The sequence below is a fragment of the Prosopis cineraria genome, unplaced genomic scaffold (assembly GCF_029017545.1).
Source record: "Prosopis cineraria cultivar Desert tree isolate PC_DT_omini unplaced genomic scaffold, ASM2901754v1 PC2, whole genome shotgun sequence".
Lineage (NCBI taxonomy): Eukaryota > Viridiplantae > Streptophyta > Magnoliopsida > Fabales > Fabaceae > Prosopis > Prosopis cineraria.
The window spans coordinates 21,285,609-21,308,573 of record NW_026555333.1 but is presented as its reverse complement, the minus strand read 5'-3'; the positions used below and the strand labels follow the sequence as shown (position 1 = coordinate 21,308,573).

Genomic DNA, 22,965 nt, shown 5'->3' with positions numbered 1-22,965 from the left:
TGTGTTGTTGAATTATTTTGCCAACATGAATTCAGTTATTAGCTTTGTACTTTTTAAATATCACCTATATATTATTAAGAAAATATCTTGATACTGTGATAGAAAGGCATGGGCTATATTATTTATGTTTGACATTAATAGTTCGCTGATTCAATTAATTAACACCTAATCAATAATGAAAAATAAATCTTCAACATCCATAGTTAAAATTCTTATCTTCACTTGATATAACATTTTTGCTTTAAGCCGTTATACTACCAAATTTTCATTTAAGAGTACTAACAACTAGTTAGTACTCTTAAACAAAAATTATGACATATTAGACAACTAAAAGAATTTCAAGTCAAAATAAAATTAAATTTATTTTTAATAATAAGGATTTTTTATTAGGGATCAAAATAAACTTCAAGTGGCCCATGAGTAATGTATTGAGTTAGTAGTTAATCTATTTATTATCTTGCACTTATGATGATTAAGTCACTTATCACATTTCCCTCAACAATTTGTGATATATTGGTTTGATTATAAATAAGAAATGAATGTCTATGGATCAATAATCAAGCGAACATTTGAATGGGGTGAGCCACTTTATTAAGGTTGGCCTTGAACATGAGGGAAGCACTGAGAGCATATTAAGACGTGGACTTATGAGGTGGGCCACTACAAGGGGAATTGGAAGACTATTTTGTTGTTAATAGAATCAATTAAAATTATAAGTGTTGGTATAAGTATGGAGAAACAAGGAACATGACTAAAAGTAGTCGTAGTTATATGTCAGATGACTTTAACACAAGTATATATGAGGTAGATCGTGTTGAAGGGATAGTCAACATAATTGAAGCATTAATCAATGATTGCCATATAATTCTTGAAAGGTTGAGAAGCGATGCGAGGACATACCAGTATTAGGGAACACATGTAAAAAATAACTGCAATGTTGAAATTGTACTAGTTAAAAGCAAAAAGTAGGTGGTCTGATATGACCTTCACAAATTTTGTTTCACTTTTGCATGAAGAATTGCTACTGAAGGACAACAAACTTCCAAGGCAATTGTATGATATAAAAAAGATGTTGAAACCCATTAGCTTAAGTTATGAGAAGATACATGCTTGCTTAAATGATTGCAATTTATTTAAAAATGAACATGAATAGTTATCTGAGTACCCTAAATGTTCAGCATCACACTATAAGGAGAATGAGAAGAGTTAAAGGTGCTATGGTACTTTCTCGTAGTATCTAGATTTAGATGCTTGTACGGAAGTGAAGTTAAGTCAAGAAATTTGACTTGGATTGAGAATGGGAGAATTAAAGATAGGATAAAGATGTAATTTTACCCTTAACTATTCTTGGAGGACTTCTAAACTATTTATTGTAGCAATGTTGCCCTTAAACTAATTAAATGAGAACAATGTTGCCCCTATTGTTTAAACATTCATTACTGTAGCTAATGGGACCTATTTTTCATGAGTTAAGATAAATTTTGCCCCTAAAATATTCTCAAATGAGCAATGTTGCCCTCACCTTTTAAAAATCATAAAATTAAATAAAAATTAAATTATGATAATATTAAATAAAATAATATTAAATGTATATATAAAATAAATATAAGAAAAAATATAATCTATTTTATAACTTGTCAAATAAAAGTCGATCTTAGTTAAATTAGATATGAGTAGATTTAAAAATATGCATTTACACCAATAACTATCGACAGTTTTTATAAAAAAAAAAAGATCTCAAATCATATACATGTGAATTGTTCAAAAATAAAGTTGGGTTTTAGTAGGATCTAATTTTTAAATTTTTTATTTTTTTAAATTTTTTAATATTTTTAATATTATGTTTAAAACCATCTAGTTTTTTTGAAAACCACTCTGTTTCCCAATTCAACTTTAGTTTTCATTTTAACAGGGACTTAACTCTTGTCCAATCCAGCTCAATTATGAAAACAGTGTTTGGTCCAAATCAATTCATTAATGATGGCTTTGGTCAATAGTTATAAGTGCAATTATATATATTTTTGAGTCTACTCATATCTAACTCAATCAAGATCCACTTATATTTGACAAGTTACAAAATTATACTTTATAATATTATTAATTTATGACATTTTATTGACATACTATAATTTTTTCCTTATATTTGTTTTATATATACATTTAATATTATTATAATTTTATATTTATATATATACATTTAATATTATTTTATTTAATATTATTATAATTTTATTTTTATTTAATTTTATAATTTTTAAATGGTGAGAGCAACATTGCTCCTTTAAAAATAGTTTAGGGGTAAAATTATACATTAACTCATGAAAAGTGGGTCACACTAGCTACAGTTACTGATGTTTAAACAAAGGGGGCAATATTACTCCAATTTAATTAGTTTAATCACAACATTTCTACGATGAGTAATTTAGGGGCAATATTACTTTGCTGAAAATAGTTTAAATGTAAAATTGCACCTTAACCCTTAAAGATACAATGCTAAGGCATCATGCTAACTCTCCTCAATGGAAAAAATATTGATAGTGAGTATCTCGACTTTACAAAAGATAATAGGAACCTACATCTTGCATTGTCTACTAACTGACTGAATCCATATGGGCTTTAGAGTCATACCATAGGAGATGGCGAGTGATTTTGATGAATTATAATATACATTAATTGTTATGTATGAAATGCAAGTATTTGATGTTGACCTTGCTAATTTTAGGGCCAAAACAACATGAAAATGTTACAAATGTGTACTTGGCTCCTTTAATTGAAAGTTTCAAGATATTGTGGGAAACAAATGTTAAGGTGTATGATGGGTATATGAAGGAGATGTGGCACCTCTAGTGTTTTTTGATGATGAATTGTTTGAAAATATTAAGGATTGAGATATTGAGTTTGAGAAACTTTTACAAGGCACGTTGGGATAGGTGGGTAGAAGAAGAGGTCTATTTTTTTAGTTGCCTTATTGGAGGACGTTGGATGTGAGGTATTTTCTTCATTTGATGCATGTTGAGATAAATGTATGTAATAGTATTATGGGAAAGACTAAAGATGGCGTTAATGTAAGGTTAAACATGGTGGCTATGTGAATAAAGCAAGACTTGGCACTATAGAAGAAAGGAAATCGTATGTACCTATATTTGGTAGCCACACACTTTCTAAAAGGGAAAAAAATTTGTAATTTTTTTTATCTCAGGGTTAAAGTTCCAAAGGATTACTCTTCCAACATTTGAAATCCAATCTCTTTGAGGTACTTGGAGTTAAAGGGTTTAAAAATACACGTCTGGCATGTGTTGATGGAGAATTTTATTCTAGTGAGCTTACACTCAATTTTACTAGATGAGGTGTGAGCCACAGTCACTAAACTATGCTCTTCTTCAAGTCAATTTGTAATAAAGTGATCAAATTCGTAAAGTTAGAAAGCTTGCAACACCAAATTGTGAGGACATTGTGTAAACTTGAGATGTATTTCCTACCTGTGTTCTTTAACATAATGGTTCACTTAACTATTCAATTAGTTAGGGTAGTTAAAGAGTGTGGCCCCTCGTTTTTAATGTAGATGTGCCTAGCTTGTGACATCCTGAATTTTAAATTCCAAATTAATTAATCAAAACAAGGGTATTTGGAAAATAATTGGGTGTTAAATTAATTTAATGACGGTGATTGATAGCTAACAAGCCTATTGGTTTTAGATACAGCCTTTAGATCAAACTTGAAAGGGTTTTAGGCCTCCTGTGCCCAAGAAAAAGGGTAAGGTTTTAGGGTTGGCTTGTTTGTGCCATTTTCTCATGGAAAATAGGGTTTCTCTCCATAGTAAACAATAAAAAATTTTAAATTTATAGCTTGAACAATAAAAGAAAAAAAAAGAAGCAAAAGTAAAGGTGACGAGAGGGAGTCCTTATTTGCTCGATTTATTATTGTTTAGCCTATCTAAAGGGGTTTAATCTTTAAGGCTTTAAGGTAAGCATCTCTCCTTCCTTCTCCCTCTCTCTTCTGTATTTTGAGCATGAAAATCTCTTCGGTAATGTTGATTAACGGGAGTTATTTTGCTTATCTAAACCTAGTTTTGATGATTTTTACAAGGTTATAAGTTTGGAGCTAGGATTTTGGATGAACCCAAGCCACTTTAAGGAGAAATTTGGATTGTTGGGTATTGTAATTGTTGATATTTAAGCTGATCAAAGATAAATAAGATTAATGGAAGTTAAAAACTCATTGGTTGTAATTTTAAGCTTATGGTTAGAATTATGGATTGTTAAAGTGTGAGTTTTGAGAGTTAAAAGTGTGAATTTAGTTGCTATTTAGTGATATTGGTTATTGATAATTGTAAATATTATTGCCACATGAGTTTTGAGCTCGATCCTAATTTGGGAAGTAAGTCGTGTTAGGGGTAACCTTTGAATTCTTAAAGGTTTAAAGTAACCAGGGGATTCTTTGACTTATGCTATTGTTTATTAGATTGATTTAGATTATTGTGAACATATTCAATGTGATTTTTTACTTAAATTTAACTCATTTATTGTTCTAGAAATATATGTGCAAGTAGGACTACTTAAATTTTAATAAAGCAAATCATGTTAGAAAAAATGTTATATTTTGATGTAGGAAGTTTGTAATGCATGCTTATGTTATTTAACTAGGTTACTATATGCACGCTTGGTTAATCACATGTTGCTATAAGTAATAGAAATGCATGGTATTACATTGTGTATGATAGAACGACTATGTTTTGGGTAGTAGGATGCCTTAGGAAGAGTATATTATTTTTCACGTGAAACTTTATAACCATTAATATAGGTGGCCTTGGTGTTTGGTTTTCACAAGTCGAGACTTCCTGAAGCTCACTTAAGAATGGGTATAAGGGTAGGGCATTATGATACCATAATGTCTTCGAGAATTAGGGAATTCATAGTCTGAGATTGGGTAAAGCATATGTGGCCAGGTATCTTTTCATGATTGATGAACTTGAGCTAATCCATTCACACGAACCCACTCCTATTGAATTGTCAGCCTATAAATTTGATCGGCAATATATAGAGGAAATAAGGAGTGAATGATCATACATTAGATTGTATCATGAGATGTCATATTGTGATATTGTGATATCATGCTTACTATTGTGTTGTGGTTTTATAAATGCCCACTTTGAATGCCTATATCAATTTGACTTGTATGTGCATGATTTAGATCTTTTATTAGTTAATAAGTAGTTACCCATCTCTGTTTAATATTTTACATGTTCTAGCTCCAGGAAAGTCAAAGAGAAGGCACATAAGGTAAGGATAGGAATATGTGATTCCTATAGTATGCCTATAGCTTTTGGTTTATATGTGTAATTAATGATGATATATTGCCAACTAGGACAATTATTTTAGTTTACTTACACCATTGCATATTAAATTGTGATTGTTGAATGTATTTAGTGCCTTAGCCTTATTGAATATAGTATGATTCAGGGCCTAAATATTAGTGCAAGTAGTTTTATAAATGTTCTAGAATATTATAACAGGATTAATTAATAATGTTTTTGATATTTTTGCCTTCCCTATAGTTCTTGTGGAAATTGGGGTTGAGGAGTGAAAATGTTATGCATTTAGTATATCTGTGGTTTGGTGTATTGTACAAGTAGTCTTAAGTCTCAAGGATTTGGTTTAGGTAGGCATTTAGACTTTTGGCATCTAGTATGGGTTTTGGACATTATGGAATAGTTTGACTGTGAAAAAGAAGTGAGTTTGGTTCTAGATGTCTGTCTTCTTCATGTTTTATCATTTTAATTTGAAACTAGTGTTATTAACTAGCTTATTATCCAAGCTTTTTGCAAACACCTAAATCACTTTAATCAAAATGTTGGATGAAGGGCAGAGATGCATTTGAAGTTCACCTTAGTGTTGAGGTTTTATAGCACTTATGTCGTTATTTATTTATTTGTAGTTTATGACGATTGATGGTGCCTTCATCGTGGCATAAGACATATATAAGCTTACTATGGTGTTTTGTTATGTTGGCCACAATGAATGTTCTTAAACTTGTTAGACATTGTAAATAGGCCTTTTGGCTGTGTTAATAAGGTTGATTGCAGAAAAATGATTTTTTTTTTTAAAAATGATATTCTTAAGGATTTGATTGCTATAATACTAATACATACTTTTATAAGTTTGTGTACTTTGAGATGCACTTGGCTAACCTTTGTTTACTTGATTTGTTATGTCCAAAGATTTGTGTTATGATTTTACAAGGATAATTTTAATTCTTTTAACCATAGTAGACTTTTTAACCCAAGGCTTTTCTTTTCTACAATGGTTAGCTTTCTTTTAAGAAAGTTTATTCTTTTATACTATGATAAGTTGTGTTAGATATGACAACACACCTAAGAGGGGGTGAATTGAGTGTTTAAGGAATTTTAAATTCTTTCAAGACTTTTTCATCAAAACTATTGTAAGGGAAGATTTGAGTAAATTCAAGTTCCAAACTCTGATTGCAAGAATATTAGAGTTATTTTCACAAGCTCAATATGTGTAAGATCAATTTCTATGTGGAAGTTTAAGTAAGAGCATGTAGATGTATCAAATTTAGTTTTGTATACCAAAATATAGTATAAGCTATAGTTGGTAGAAATATAAAGAGTTAAGGGAAAAGAAAGTACAAACTATGATTTATCTTGGTTCAGCTTTACCACTTGAGCCTATATCCAATCCCCAAGTAATAACTTGAGATTTCTTCACTATAACACAAGTTTAAGTGGGTGCTTGCCATTATAGTACAACCATAAGTTTAGTTCGAGTACTTGTGAGCCTTTACAACTACTCACTTCACAAGTGAGCTTCTTTTCCCAAAAGAACAATCTCTCTTGATTACGAGAAAAATATCTCCCCTACCTTTGCAAAGATTTTGAGTATACAAAACACTCAACTGAAACTCCCTCTAAGAGCAATGTTGAGTATAATGAAGTTTTAATACTCAAATGATAAACATGTAAATGATATTGGCTCAAAAATAATGATTTTTGCATAATAAGAGTAATATGAACATAAATTTCATATTTTGATAATTTCTAAGCTTAACCCCTCTTTTTAATGAGTTTGAAGTGTTATATTTATAGCCCATAAAGTAAAATAGGTGTTGGAGACATCATATGATAGTTTATATTATTTGCATAATGATTATAGCTGTTGTGACATTTTAAGCATGGAACAAACGTCATTCACATGTAAAATGGATATTTCACATGCATAGGTAACAAATTATGCATGATAGGTGACAAATCACACTTGAAACGTCATATGAATTATTCAGTAAAAAAACAAGGCTTTGGAGGTCATTTCACATGTGGATAAAAAGTGATTCATGCTTGAATTGGATCACATAAGCTATTGAGTGAAATAAGGCTTTTGGATGATGTTTCATGCTTGAATAGGAAGTCATTCATGCTTGACTTGCACACTACAGCATTTTAAAGGTAATTCACGCATGTGTACTAATTTCAAATATGAAAGTTTTGGAGGGCTCCACTACACAAAATTTTATAAGGCTATAATTCATTCAATACAACTCTAAATCTAACAAATTATATATTTTTGGAAAGCTCTTAAAGTTTAGTTTTCAATAAAAGAAGTTTTACACATAAATTCAATGTATCTTTTGAGATATTATTAAAAGAGTGAACAAGGGTCAACTCTAAAAATTGTATAGAATCAATATCTCAACACTTAACTTCTAAAATTCATATCTTTTCAAATGAGATATATTTCATATTAAAATGATATGTGGAGTGAGAGATATGACAAAAAATATGACCAAAGGTCAAATCTAATTTCCTGCACAATTTTCATTTTTAAACTTAGAATTAAAGTGTTCATAACTTTTTTAAATTTACTCCTTTTTAAGTAAATATGACAACTTTGAAAATTTTATGGGATTAATAATCAAAACATTTTAAACTTTGTGAGATATATGTGATCAAAGATAAAAAATATAATTATAGAAAAATATATTTCACTCTTTCTCTTAAGAGGTAAAATGCATGTTTTGATTTAAAATATCTTGAGCCAATATTTCATATCTAAATCAATGAGTTTAATATAAAAACTTCTAGGATAATGATATTATATCTATCAACTCTAAGGCTTTCAAGATGCATTCAAGTTTGTATGAATGTCATCATTGTTCTTAAGTTTTTTTTTTTTTGCTCATCCTTCTCTTTATCTTTATGTTCTTCAAGCATGAATGTAGCATAGAAATGATGACTTCAACTTTCTTCCTCTTTATGCTTACTTTCATCTTGACTTTGGACAACCTTAAATGATATGTTATGAACAAAATTATTAATCCAAGTATCAATATGTATATATCCAAGTTATGAAAGATGATACTATGAATACTTTTAGATATAGAATCAATTTAAGATAAAGAAAATTAAAATATAATAGTATAAAATAATTTTGATGCACACAAATCATTTTTTTAAATCTCATGTAATATGAAATAATATAAGTAAAAATACTTTAAAGTACTTGTTCCCTAGTTATAGTTAACTATTCTATATATATAAAAATAATTAGGCATAAGTAGGAAAATATTTATAAAAAAGTTTTGGGAATAGAAATAGTTTTGAGCATAAAATCTTACCTCAAAATCCTTCTCTCTCTCTCTCTCTCTCTCTCTCTCTCTCTCTCTCTCTCTCTCTCTCTCTCTCTCTCTCTCTCTCTCGTCTCTCTCTCTCTCTCTCTCTCTCTCTCTCTCTCTCTCGTGTACAAATGAGCAAGGGAAAGCAAATTTGACAATTATACTCCCCTCTTTCCACCACCTCTCTTCTAATATTATTATTATAACATATATATATATATATATATTTTTGTTCTCCTTATACCACCGTGCCTCCTTCTCATTTGTTATTATTATAACTATATTATAACTTAACACTTAAGTTAACAAGCCTTAAACCCTTTTTTTTTTCATTTTCTAAATAAAACACATCCTATATTTTATGTTAGACTAAAAAATCTTCTAATTAATTTCTTTGTCTTCAAACATTCTTTCTATTTTTTTTTATTCTAATTAACTCTAAAAATTAAAGTAGAATGTTATAAAGTAGATAAGGATATCTCTAAACAAAATATTCCATTCATATCTATTTACTTGCATACTTAATAACTCAATTGGCAGTTAATTTTCTAGACAACAACTATACATTCTTCAATTGTAATATTTTCCAAACAATATATCGTTCATCAAATTACACATAATCAATCACAAAACATCCACTATAACAAATTAAGAAAAGTTACTTTTGCCCCAAACAAATCAAAGTCTCCTGGACACATAAAATTTCACTACTCTTTCTATCAATACAATCTACATAATCAATTAATAATATATAGTATTAATTTCACAATTGTAATTAATAATTAACTCTAGTTATAAAGTTAGAAGGTCTAAAACTAATCCACACTTAGTACTAAATTAAGGTTAGGACCCATTTTAATCTTCTCAAAAATTCTCTCTAGCATCCTCTTACCCTTCTAAACTCTAAATAAATTCTTAAATCACTCATGATATCAATGTTTCATCATCACATATTTAAAAATTCATCCAAAAATACCTCTAAAAATGAAAAATAATCCTCAAGCATTAAATCACCATCCTAACACCTTAGAAATATTTATTTATGCTCTAATAAACATCTAGATATTAAAAAAACATCCCCACAATTTGGATTCATTCTCATTTTCAACCTCAGTCTTAAGGCTTCCCTTAAAATTGTTAAATTCAAATTCTAACTTCAAATATATGTTTCATATCATTTATTATATTCCCAAATACCTTAATAATCAAAATAAATCACCATAGGTTTGGATTATATATCTTAAAGAGTAACCTTAATATGAAAATCAACCCCAATATCAAAGAAAACTAGATAGAATGGTAGATTAGATGACTAGGAATTTACCTCAAGCAGTTACATGACCTATGAATCACCTTAGGCTACTTGAAAATAGTGCTCTAGTAGAGCCATGTTGGAGCTCCTCCTAAATTCTCTCCCTCTCCTTTGTTTCTGTCTGATAAAATGCACAAGGGATGGCTTATAAAAGCCTCGTCTAAATGTAGTTATGGCATTTACAATCTTGTCAGCATGTGGTTGACCTTTAAGTGGAATGGGCTCATCTATGGTCAAGTGTTAGGTGGCCTAAACCTACCCTTTTGGGCCATAATTTAGCTCGATGACCTATTTTGGTGATCCTATTTAGTTCCCTAATATGCTTATAAGCCTAATTTAAGTCCTAATTGATTACCTAAACACTTGATTAATTCTAATTCTCCTTGAATATACATTTATTTTCCTAATTAATCCTCAAAATAATATTAATACCCATTTGAATTCTTCAATTAAAACCTCAATTCCACATTCCACATTTTATCCCTTATTTAAAAAAATTAGGATGTTACAATAGACAAAAGGGTTAATTATTAAGCCCAACGAAACCAACTACAAGCTACTCGAACCAAACTTCAAGTTAAAATTATAGTAGATGTAGTGAGCTCTTTTATTGTGTGGCCAAACATCTTGTTTGGTTTGGGAGGCACAAATGAAACCCTACCATAGGTGTGCCATTAATTGACACTATCTCAATTCAAATTGAAATTACAATTCATTCAAATTTAAGTTCTAATCATTAATGTTAATTGGAGCCTAATCTAAAGAAAATGACCCTCTAGACAATCAGGTTAGCTATCTAAGACTGGAAAACAACCAACCTCTAGGCCATTGCTAGTAGATGTTCCTCCTTTATTGTCAAAGACAAACTAAAACATACTGGTTAAATATGCTCCATTGGCTAGAAACATGGTGATGTAATTCTCATTGTTGAAGGATGACTTGTACTGAAAAGAGGTTAGTGAGATAATTGACTTTGACAACATCAATGATGTCTTGACGTGTGGTGAAGTCTGATCCATAGCCTAGTCAACCTTTATATGAGATACTTAATTACTCTTTTCATTCATATTTCTAGCTATTGTTTTTATTTATGTTATACTTCTATTAATTTCTTCATTCAAGTACCTATATGAAACCTTCTTCATCCTTGGTGACTTGGGATCAAGATTTGTGATTGTCAATCCTTACAAGTTCCCAAGTTATAAAGGAGGCTAGAAAGATTAGTTTCTATAATAGCAAGCTCAAGCACTGTCTATGTACTTCAAGGAAAGACTAACTTCAATAAGGAGGTTTTTTATTCCTTATCTAAATAGCATCTAGTTTTCTAATGTAACATGTATCATTAAATTCTCTCAAGGGACACTGGATGCTTATTGTGATTGAGCCAAAAAAATCTAAAAGCTTTAAAGTTGTACTATTTAGATTTGGCTCCTCATGGTGGGGATCCAACTAATCGACCAGATGTAATAGAGCTATTTAATATATAACTACATTTAGTAACTAATATTTTATTTGTTTTCAAAAGTCTACCTGTAACATTTTTTCCTTCCTTATATTAGTGCTGTAATGCTATATCGCATCAAAGACAATCTTCCTTACAAGAGACCATCAAAGGAATATAAGGATGCCATTAAATGAATGTAGTACAGGTATATTTATCACCAATTACTCAATTATTTTTAATTTTTTACATCAATAATATATATTTATAGTATGCTTCATATAGTAGCCTCAAACACTCAACAACAATCATGATTGTGGCTACTGTATGATAAGGTATGCTAAAGACACACTCATGGGCAACTTGCAATCCCCCTAAGGTATACATCGTTCAGTATAAATTTTTCATGTTATAATGAAATTTAATTTCATCATCAACTAACTTGTTGTCTTATACATTGCAGTACTATCCAAACTATGCTACCCCCTTTCAAGAATTTACACATTAATGAAGTCCTTGAAGAGTAGAGCGAATTTGCATTTGAAAAGTGGGTGATGAGCAATAAAAGGCAATAATATATGGTAAGTTAGTTTAGGAATAGTTTAGTTCAAATTTCAACAGTTTAGGTTTTTTAGGAATTATAAGTTTAGTTTAATTGTGAAGGGTTTAAAATGATTAATTTTAAATTGTGAATAATGCATTGAATTGTGAATAGAATAGTTTTGATGATTTTAAATTGTGAATAGTGTAGTTTTAAATTGTGAGTATCATAGTTTTGATTCTGGACTGTTTTGGGATATATATTTGTGTTTGTATTGCACAGGGGATGCTTTTTTTTTTAAAAAAAATGGCCATATAGGATAGTTAAGGGCACAACTATCCTTTATGGCCTTAGAGGTTCTAGATATGGTTGAATCTGGAACCTCATTTAGGACAGTTTGTTAGCAAACATCTTATATGTGTTTCTTCAATAGAAGATGCTCTAATAGAGGATAGTTAACGGTGAAAAAGAACCATCCTCTATAACCTATTCGTCAATAGAAAGACTAGTAGATATGTGGCATATTTGTTAGAGTAATTTTACTCTTAAAGTAATTAAAACGGAGTATTTTTATCTTTTCTGTTAAATTCCTTAACAATCAATGTTGAAGTTTTAGTCAATATTCTAATGGTCAACATTATATTAAAAATTTAACAGCAAGGGCAAAAATATTCTATTTTAATTACTTTAAGAGTAAAATTGTTTCAACCAATAATTTAAAGTACTAGGGGCTCTTCGGAGAATACTTCAGAAGTAAAAATACACCTTTATCCTTCTTTTAAATTCTTGCATTTTGTTTTCCTACATCTTTATTTTTTGCATGTTGTTGTTGTTGTTGTTGTGATCTGTATTCGCGGTGGTAGTACCACAAATAGAGTCACATTGCATAATTGATTCTTTTTGTGCATATTTATTGTTAGATTTAGTTTTCTTTCTTATATGTTAAATGTTTGTGATTGGATACAAATTTTGTATTGCTTTAAACTTGTTTTACATTTCCTCATGTGCGATATCTTCTTTTATTTTTTGTAGCTCCAACTACAACAAGCATTATCTTCTTAAGTGAAGCAAGTGACATGGACCAAAGTTGACTTGGTCTCCCGGCAACAAAATCTATCTACCTACATATATGGTAAAGTACAATGATTTTTACTGTACATGTACAAATTATTGTACAGCTTAAAAATTTATTTTTAAATCACATTTTTTAAATTATATTTATTTTTAATTTTTAAATTTTATGAAATTATGTTTTATTTCTTAACTTGTATATAATTAAAATCAGTTATTAATTTTTAATGACTTATAAAACCACTTAGTGTATGGGTTAATATATTGTGGAAATTTTTAATTCATATATGGGGTAACGAATTATTGTAATCTAAATTTTTTATATTAACATTTTTTAAATTTATTTACGGAGAAATAAATTATTAAGAAGTTCCATGCATATTTTTATCTAAACTAGATTTTAAATTGCATCGGTGAAGTAATATGAACAAAATAGAATGTGATTTATATTTTCAATATTTAAAGGAAGTAAAAAAATTAAAATAAGATAAATTATTTTTTGAATTTTTAACATGTACAGGTAATAATTTATAATATTTTCATACTTTTTAAAATATTAAATATGATGGTTGTTATCTAAATGTTTTAGCATACTCCCTCCAAAAATATAAGGAATTTTTTAGGTAAGATATTAAAAAATACAAGGCATATTAGATCTTTTCATATACAATCAATGAGAATTTTTTTTAAAAAAATACTCTTTAATTAGAGGTACAATTAATAAGGTTTTTTAATTGAGATATCTTATTAAATAAGGATAAATATAAAAAGAGCATATAATTTTAAGAAACTTGAAGGACTTATTGGGGGTGTGATTTGGTTATAAATGACTTATAATGCTAAACTGATGGAATATTATTTATATTTTAATGAATTCATTTTTAAAAATGAAAAAATACGGTTGAAAGTTTGTAATTGATTTTTATTTTTTTAAATTATCTCTTTATTTAAATTTCATGACATTATTTTTCTTTTTTTTTTTTCAGTTGAACTCACTAAAATTTCTGCTTCATCACATTTATTTTTCTCAAACTAAACAGAATGTTAATGTTTGCATTATACAAGGTCTAAAGTCTTTTTATTATGTAATTAAAATGTAGTTTTGCACTACCCAACTTTTCCTCATGTTTTATTTTTTTCTTTTAAAAATTTTATTATAACAAAGAAGCATGTGGATTAGAAGGCAATTGCAATTGGCTCCATGAGGTGGTATCACAAAAATAAAACTCACATCCGTAAGGTACAAATTTATAAAGAAGCATGTGACTTAGGAGGCAATTGGCTCAATGAGATGGTATGACACCTATGAAACTTAAATCACTAAGGTACAAGTTTTATCTTCTTGGGCTCGGAAAACTTATAAGTCAAATTGCTAGCAAAATTTTGACCTTCTTTTTAATTTTCCCATTGATAATAACTTTTAACCATAACTTTTTCTCATTTGTTAAAGTAGGGATCTATTTCTTCCGTATATCCTCTTGTACAAATTCATATAAAAGCATTTCTATCAACAATAAGTAATCTTGTGACTTCTCTATTATATTTTTTTCAAGATGAGAGAGGATAGAATATTAGCATACGTGATTTTATTACAATTTAAATTTAAACACCACTTTGATCCTTACCACATAAATAAAAACACTAAATTTCATGCATTCCATTAACTGCCAAATCAACCTATAAACATGTATAACCTCGCTATATGCCTCATATCTATATATCGTCAACATGTGAAGCATAAGATATTTCATTTTCAAAAAACATGAGCTTTTGCTCTAGCAATCCTGACAATGGGTTAAAAAAGTAACATTCTAACATAGGTCTAAGGCACATCAAATTTATTAAAAACAAAACAAATATTTTTTTTAAATGTGGGCTCTGCAAATGCACATGCAAATTTGCTTCCTAACCACAATAGAACCTACGCAGTTATTATATAATTGCTTGGTTTTTCTGAATTAGAACTATGCAATGCTATCTCCCAAGACCTCATAAAACATAAGATTCCAATTGAAATGTCAACAAGATGAGAAAATAATATAACTCCCACTCTCTCTAGCTATCATATTCATATATAATACATACAATTTTATACTTTCATTTCTTATGTTAATGACTTGCACGATACGATGTATGTTATAGCACTATTCATTAATTTATAGTTGTACTTATTTTTCAAATATAACCCTAATCATATTATGAATAACAAGTAAGATTATGATTTTTTATATTAAAATTATTTTCTTTTATTACATGGATGCACTTTTATTTATTTTTATAGTATCTTGATTTCTAATATGCCAATCATATGACTCAATATACCTCATGCATTGCACGGGTCAAAAACTAGTTTAAGATTAAACTACCCCACTCAACTAAAACATGAATGAAAGTTGACTTGTTTTTTAACCGAAGTTTAAAGGTCTCACCCAAATACCCCAATCCAACTTAACAGCAACATTATTGTATGGGTTAAGGATCAATTTTGTCCATATATTTTTTTAGAAGTGCTAGGCACCTTATATTCTTATGTGGGGCAATTTTTCTCTTGAAATATTTTTTTCAAGGTCCAAAAATGCCCTTATGCTAGGAGGCTGTTAACTTTACCATTTTTTGCTGATGTGACATATGCATGAGGCTCACGTACAGTGATAGATAAAACTCTAATCATGTCCTTTGGTATTAATTTATTCTTAAACTCTTTTTCTAGGAGCGCTGGGCCTCTTAAAGCCTTATTAAAATAAAATTCAATAAATATTGCCATTAAGCATTTTCATATATAATAATTTAAATATTATTATTTATAAATACTCATTCAAAATTTATAAATTACTTTCTAAATATTAACAACTAAAACTAGTATTTTATAAATTTATTGATGACTTCTCATTTTTTTATATATCAATCTCTGATCTTCTCTTTTTGAGACAATGCCCAAATTGTTATGCCTTTTGTGCATGTCAGAACTTACTTATATTTTTAATATTGGTTAAGTTTCTTAAATTTTTAGGTTATTTTCTATAATTTTTTTGGTCAACTAATGATCTTTCAATAAAATATTGCACTACCAAATTTAATACTCTCTGTTCATTGTAATGTTAGGAGTAAAATAAAAAACATGATAAAGTAGAACAAACAATTATGCCAACAAAAATGTTTATTTAAAAGATATCACTTATTTTATTAATGCGTTACAAAATGTTATTTAACAAGAGAAAAATGGAGAGGTGAGAAGAAAAAATTTCTTCATTAATTTGGAGGTTCATTCCCTTCAATTTAATACAAAATTGCAAAATATAAAAAACTATTAAATTGAGTGGTGTAATGTTTTAAATAATAATATTTAAATTATTAAATATGAAAATACTTAATATTTTAATAATATTTATTAAATTTTATTTTAACAAGAATTTAGGATGTGTATCGCTCATAGAAAAAGATTTTAAGATGTTCAGCATTCTTAGAAAAAGAGTTCATGAGCAAATTAAAACTAAAAGACATAGTTAAAGACTTATATGTCACTATATATGGGCACAAATGCCACATCAATAAAAATATAGAAAAATTAATGGTTGACTAATAAAAGGACATTTTGGACCTAAAAAAATACTTCAGGAGGAAAATTATCCCACTTAAGAGCATAGGGTGTCAAGCGCTCTTAAAAAATAAGTATAAGGGCAAAATTTGATCTTAAGTCTTGTTGTACTTGCTTAAAGGAATTGTCACCTCCTCCTTAAATAATCAAACTATTATGAAAATTGGGATGAATTTGTGATGGAATTGTGATCGATTTGTAATAGATTTGAGTGTTTGCGATAAACATAGTACAAATTAGTCCACCACACATTTCTTAGTTGCAAAATATGTGTGTGTGTGATGAAATTTCATGACACTTTTACAGCCACTAAAAGTTTTTAGTGGTGATTTTTTACAGTCAAAAGGTTGCCACTAAAAGGCATACTTTTAGTGACGATTATGTTTGTTGTAGCCAAAAACTATTAATAACAAGATTTTTGTGGAACCATTTTGGCAACAAAAAGTTGCATCCAAAAACCTTTAGCGGTAATTTTTGAATTTTTGGCAACTATTTTTTGCTATTGCCAAAAGTCATTTTCTTTAAAGAAAATAAAAAAGTCATCCCGTGTCACATCACCCTACCACGTTTGCACCTCCTCATGCCACATTACACACCACATTGTCAAATCTTCTACACACATCATATATTCCTTATGAAATAAGCCGAAACTAATATTTGAGCCCTTAACTTCAACCTTTTAGGCTTTGTTTGGTTCAAAGGAAGGGGAGGGGGAGGGGAGGGGAGGGAAGGAGAGAGTAGGGGGAGGGAAGCATCTCCCTAAATTGGGGGAGAGGTTTCGGAGGGGAGGGAAGGGGGGGAGTTTTTTTAAAATTTTCCCTCCCCTCTCCTGCCCTCCAACCAAATAGGCCCTTAAACTTTAAATCCTATTTTTTTGCCAATTAAATTGAAATGCACTTACATTTCTCGTATGTGAAATTAAATATATATTTATTATTTAATTAATTACACATATATTAAATAATATATTATTAAAAAATATACATATATATTATATTATATTTTCATTTATTAATATGCTAAAATAATTTATATGAGTATATATATACACACATATTATATTTTTAATAAAATATTATTTTTGTTGAGAAAATTAACATAAAATGAAATAATTTCTACATGTTAAATAATTTTCTTATAAACATTTTAACCAATTATCTTAAAGAATTATTTTAATACAAAAATTATTTTAACCATATAGATTTTGTTAATAATCATTTTGAAAAATTTTGATTTTTTAATGAATACTAATAATTTTACAGCAAAAAATAATTATAAAGATCTTATATGTGATTGATCCAATTAACTTCTAATTATTCTCTACCTTATAGCAACTAGGCATATTTGAATAATTTTTCATATTTGTTTATTAATAATCTGTTATAAAATTCTTACTCATAACTTCTTTTTTCATAACAATAGAAATATAAACTAGATAAAATCACAATACATCCTTGTCAAAAAAATCATTAGAACTTAGCAGACGGAGTGGACACTATTCGTATACTAGGCCAAGCATTAAGTATGCAGTGTGTCAAGTAATCTTGAATGCTATTTGCATCTCATGACATCTATACAACTTTAATGACCCAATGTCATTTCTGTATTTTTATATAAGTATTTATGTATAACTTTGATTGATTATAATTGAAAGTAATCACCAATCAATATTTTAATTATATTATACTATATTAAAATACTAACTTAATAAGATCATTCTTAAAAAAGATGAGATATATATGTCTAAAAAAAGATTATGTATATTACAAAATAAAAAAATTTTAATAATTAAACTTAACACATCTTCATTATTATTTATTTTATTTCTTGATCCTATATATATCATTTATTTATCATTTTATATATAAAATAAGAAATTTCATTTCATAAATATCTTTTTGAATGATTTTATTTAATTTTAAATTTTAAAATAATTTATGAGAAATTTTTTCTAATAATAATTTTATAAATTATTTCATATAATTTAAATTATATTTATTTTTTTAAAAAATACTTTTAGTAATGATAAATAGTTCTGCAAAGAGTAATTATATAATATTTTTAATTTTTAAATTATTTTTTATAAAAATACTTTTGGCTCTAAAAGTTTGTTTTTTCATGGCAACTGTTAAAAGTCGTTACTAGAGGTCTATTTTTAGTAGTAACAATTAAAAGTCATATCTAAAAGTGAACCTTTGGTGGTGACTTTTTTTTTCACCATCAAAAGTCTTTTTTTTAAAAAAAAAATAGTGACTCTTCCCATTATTTACATGAAACTATGTTACTTTAATTTCCTATTAGACCCACAATTAAATTTCAACTTATATGTTCAAAGTATATAAAATCTAAGGAAAAACGTTCCTATAATATTAAGGAAGTGGTACCATCAACATGAATTGGGCATAGCAATTCTCAAGTTCTCCCTTTGAACCATGTTATAAGTCACTTTTAACTACATCAATGAAACCAAGAAATGAATCTGTCTTAAAATTAAAAAATATCCTAACTTTGCTCTTATTAAAGAAAGATAGAAATACATTTGAGGAGCCATATATAAATGCTAGATTAAAATTAAATTTTTGTTTTTGTAATTTGCTAGGGACAAAATTAGAAAATATTAGTTAACAACCCTCTAACTTATATTAAGAACCAAAGAATTCTTCAAAAAGATGTCCTGTAAAAGAAACTGTAGGGAGTACATCCAAGTATATCTTAAGATAAATAAATCCTATGGTATTGGTTCAAGGCTTTTTCTCATATTACTCAATTTTAAAAAAAGAATTGAATTTACTGTTAAAAATGAGACCTCCTAAAATTTAATTTCAACAATATTAACTAGGTTAAAGGATGTTTTGTCCTTCAGGATCCTAGATCAAGAGAAACAATGATAGATCTAGGATTGTCGGCACAAGAAAACTTTTATATATCTTTCAAATCTATTATTTCTTTTTCATTCTTTCTTTTTATTTGTTTATTAATTCAACTTTGTAAGCACAGTGAGCCAGCGAAAGGCATTCAATAAATTTAATCATGAGTCTAGAATCTTCATTTTTCAACTTTTTTTAACCAATCCTTGACTAGTATTCGACTATTCAAAATAAGGATGATGCAGGTTTAGTTTAGTCTAATTAAGTATGTTTCCTATTTTTTAAATGATTAATAAATGATATTGATATTTAGGTGTAGTGAAATTACACGCTAATATTCATTGGGCTAGTAAGTTAAAAAAACTGAATTGTAGATATTGGCTAAAAAATAAAATTGAAATGAGTTTAAAGTTTAAAATATCAAAATAAGGGGAGCAAATAATAAAAAGGAGAGGGTGCAAACTGCAAAATATAAAAACTCATATCTTATACATATCATTTTTCCCAAGTCTCAACTACACGTAGCTTCGCCCATGGGAGAAACACTTGGTATCCTAAACTCTCATATGTGAAGCATGACACTCTTAAAATTATATCAAAGCATTTTAGTTGACAATATACAAACATTTTGTTGTTGATCCTTATAATACAATGGCATTGTGTAATTTGTAGCCAATCTTATTTAGTGGAATAAAACTTATTATTGTTATTTGCAAGATGGCTTAAAATTCACAAACCAAAGACTGTGAATCCTCCATCAACACAAATAGTTTGTCCTGTTATGTAGGAGGCTGCTGGTAAGCACAAGAATGCTACCATGGAAGACACCTCATTTGGCTCCCCAATTCGTTGCATAGGGATTCCTCTCGTGAAATCTTCAAGAAGCGTTTTATCTTCTAGAACCTACAATACAAATAATCACAAAACAATTATTTAGAAACACAAGTAGGGATGTGAACACAAGACATGATAGTATGTCTGACTCTTTTATGGACCTTCACTGCAACAAAAAAGTCTACAAAGGAGCATTTGTTTTTTTTTTTTTCCCTTTCGGAGTGTTTCAAGAATACTCTAAATATAAGTTCTATCATATGTATTGGAGCACTTTTAAAAAGTTCTTGTAGGTTGACCTACAGGAGCATTTATAAGGCAAAATGCTCCAATACGTGGACTCATATGAGAGCATTTCCTCCCATAGGTCAAAATTACAGTAATGTAACCAATTGGAGCTTTTAAAATAAATAAAGAAATACGCTCTAGTAGGTTTTGCCTCATGCGTTTTTAATTTAAAACACTTTGATATGGCCGTGCTCTAGTTCTTGCACAACAACGAAATGAAAGCAAATTAAAGAATTAAGGAAAGAATATAATAGAGAATAATTACTTGATTGGCACGAGGTGTCTTAATGGGACCTGGTGCAACACAATTGATCTTTATATTGTCTTTTGCCCACTCACATGCCAAGTTCCTAGTCAATTGGTTCATTGCTCCTGCATTTCAATTATGTTAATTAAAGAAATTCCCAACTCATTTCTTATCAAAAAATTTAAACAAATAATAATGGATTAATTATTACCTTTTGTTGCACCATATATTGAACAATCTCTTAAAGCTGACACACCAGAAATGGAGGATATGAAAACAATGCTTGCATCTTTTGAAGTTTTTAAAAGAGGATATGCGAGTTGGCTCATGTGGTATGCAGACTCTAGATTTGTACTGATCAAAAATGAGAAATCTTCCAGTGTATATTCGTGAGTTTGTTTCCTTATATTTGTGCCCACATTGTTTACCTATTAAATATAAAACGTTAGTAAAAATAAGGAAAAATATAATTATTGATCCCTATAATTTTAACGTATTTTGGTATAAGTCCTTGTAGTTTTTTTCTTATTACTTCATATCCTCTAGTTTATTTTGTCACAATGTTAGTTCCTCTATTCTGAATATGTCCAAAAAAAGATCATGAGGTGGCACCAATGATGTTAAATATGCTGATATGTGACTAACAATATTAATCTTTGTGTTGAGGTGGAATTATTATTTAACAAACTGAAATAGAATAGGGTTGACAACGCTATTAATCTATTGAATTATAATTTCAACTCAACCCATGTAAATAGCATTAGTCACAAGTCAACATATTTAACACCATTAGTGCCATCTCATTGTCTTTCTAAGCATATTCAAAAATAAGGGACTAATGTTGCAGACTAGTTACGGAGACCTAGAGTAACAAAAAAATTGTAGGCATTTATATTAAAACACATTAAAATTATAGCAACTAATAGCTATGTTTTCCCTAATAATAATCAAACCAAAAACATCTTTCTAGCATGAAGTCCTTTCTTTACTCATTTTTCTTGAGAAAATTCCAGATGAACACTTTTCTCACATCTCTTTGAACTTTTTTTTTAAGATTTACATCTAATAATTATTTTAAACTCATTACTCACAAGGATATTGAGTTTTCCATGAAACATAGAGGACACTTTAGTAATCATGTCTTGTCTTTGTGTAGGGGACGCCATGTCACAAACTGAACCAGTGACTTGAAACCCCTTCGCAACCCATTGTTGTAAGCATTCATTAAGCTCAGATTCAGTCCTAGAACAAGTATGTACGGCAGCTCCTAGTTGTGCCAACTCCTCCACAATAGCATAACTAATAAAATTCATTATTAGAAATTGAATTTAGTCATTAAAATATTTAAACAAACAAATTAATCATACCTTATTTGAACATTCTCTTCGATTGACCATCCAGCTATATATGATGCGAGAGTTTCTAAAGTTCCTAAGATTTTACACAATGTACAAGAATTCTACATTTATCTTTCTCTCTCTATATATATATGGAACAAAATTTATTTATATAAAATGCAAAATACTAACACTCTCACTTATTTGCATTAGGAAACTTCAGAAACCCTCACTTTACCAGATATAAATTCAATTGTTTGCGGGAAACTGAGATATATATATATATATATATATATGACTAAAGAATCAAGAAGACGAGATGAAATATAACACACAGAGAAAAGAGAGATAAAGCAAACCCGATTCCTCTGGTTCCACCAGTAACAAGAGCAGTCTTGCCCTGAAGAGACCACCTGCTGATATTTGCCTCTGCCATTTCTCTTTTTCTTTCTCTCCACAACTTCTAAGCTCTCGAAAACAATATGAATGATCCTTAATTTACTCTGCTCGACTCGAAAGGTTTATATATATATATATATATAGAGAGAGAGAGAGAGAGAGATACAATGCATGTGAAAAAAGAAAGCTCTTTCTATGATGAAAAATTGTGAAGTTCAGAGTGGTGAGCTGTAATAAGTTTAAGGAACAATATGAAAGAATTTAATATTTGATAAGGGCTTTCGAATACTTATTATAATAATAATGTCACTCATTATTTGTTAAGTTTTACTTATTAAAAATCCATGCCAAATATTAATTCTTTCAGGCTCCATCGATATTCTCCCAAAGTTTTTAATTCAAAATAATGAG

At 28.7% G+C, this 22,965-nt stretch overlaps 1 protein-coding gene across 1 annotated transcript; it reads right to left on the bottom strand.

Annotated features, from left to right (window-relative positions):
• Positions 1 to 19,922: 19,922 nt before the first annotated feature.
• LOC129302358 (tropinone reductase homolog At5g06060-like) lies at positions 19,923 to 22,690 on the bottom strand. Its single transcript, XM_054941176.1, has 5 exons — positions 22,515 to 22,690; positions 21,910 to 22,117; positions 21,030 to 21,246; positions 20,837 to 20,943; positions 19,923 to 20,355 (listed from the first exon to the last, which is right to left on the bottom strand). Exons 1-5 carry the CDS (start codon positions 22,589 to 22,591, stop codon positions 20,182 to 20,184), a joined length of 783 nt encoding a protein of 260 aa, XP_054797151.1. The 5' UTR covers positions 22,592 to 22,690; the 3' UTR covers positions 19,923 to 20,181.
• Between the last annotated feature and the right edge of the window lie 275 nt (positions 22,691 to 22,965).

Bases quoted from the DNA above. Each gene is read 5' to 3' on its own strand.
- LOC129302358 (XM_054941176.1), bottom strand. From the start codon at position 22,591: ATGGCAGAGGCAAATATCAGCAGGTGGTCTCTTCAGGGCAAGACTGCT. The intron at 22,118-22,514 runs GTTTGCTTTATC...GAATTTTATTAG, and splicing joins GGTGGAACCAGAGGAATCGG to TTATGCTATTGTGGAGGAGT. The intron at 20,356-20,836 runs GTAATTATTCTC...TTTGTATTGTAG, and splicing joins AGACACCTCGTGCCAATCAA to GTTCTAGAAGATAAAACGCT.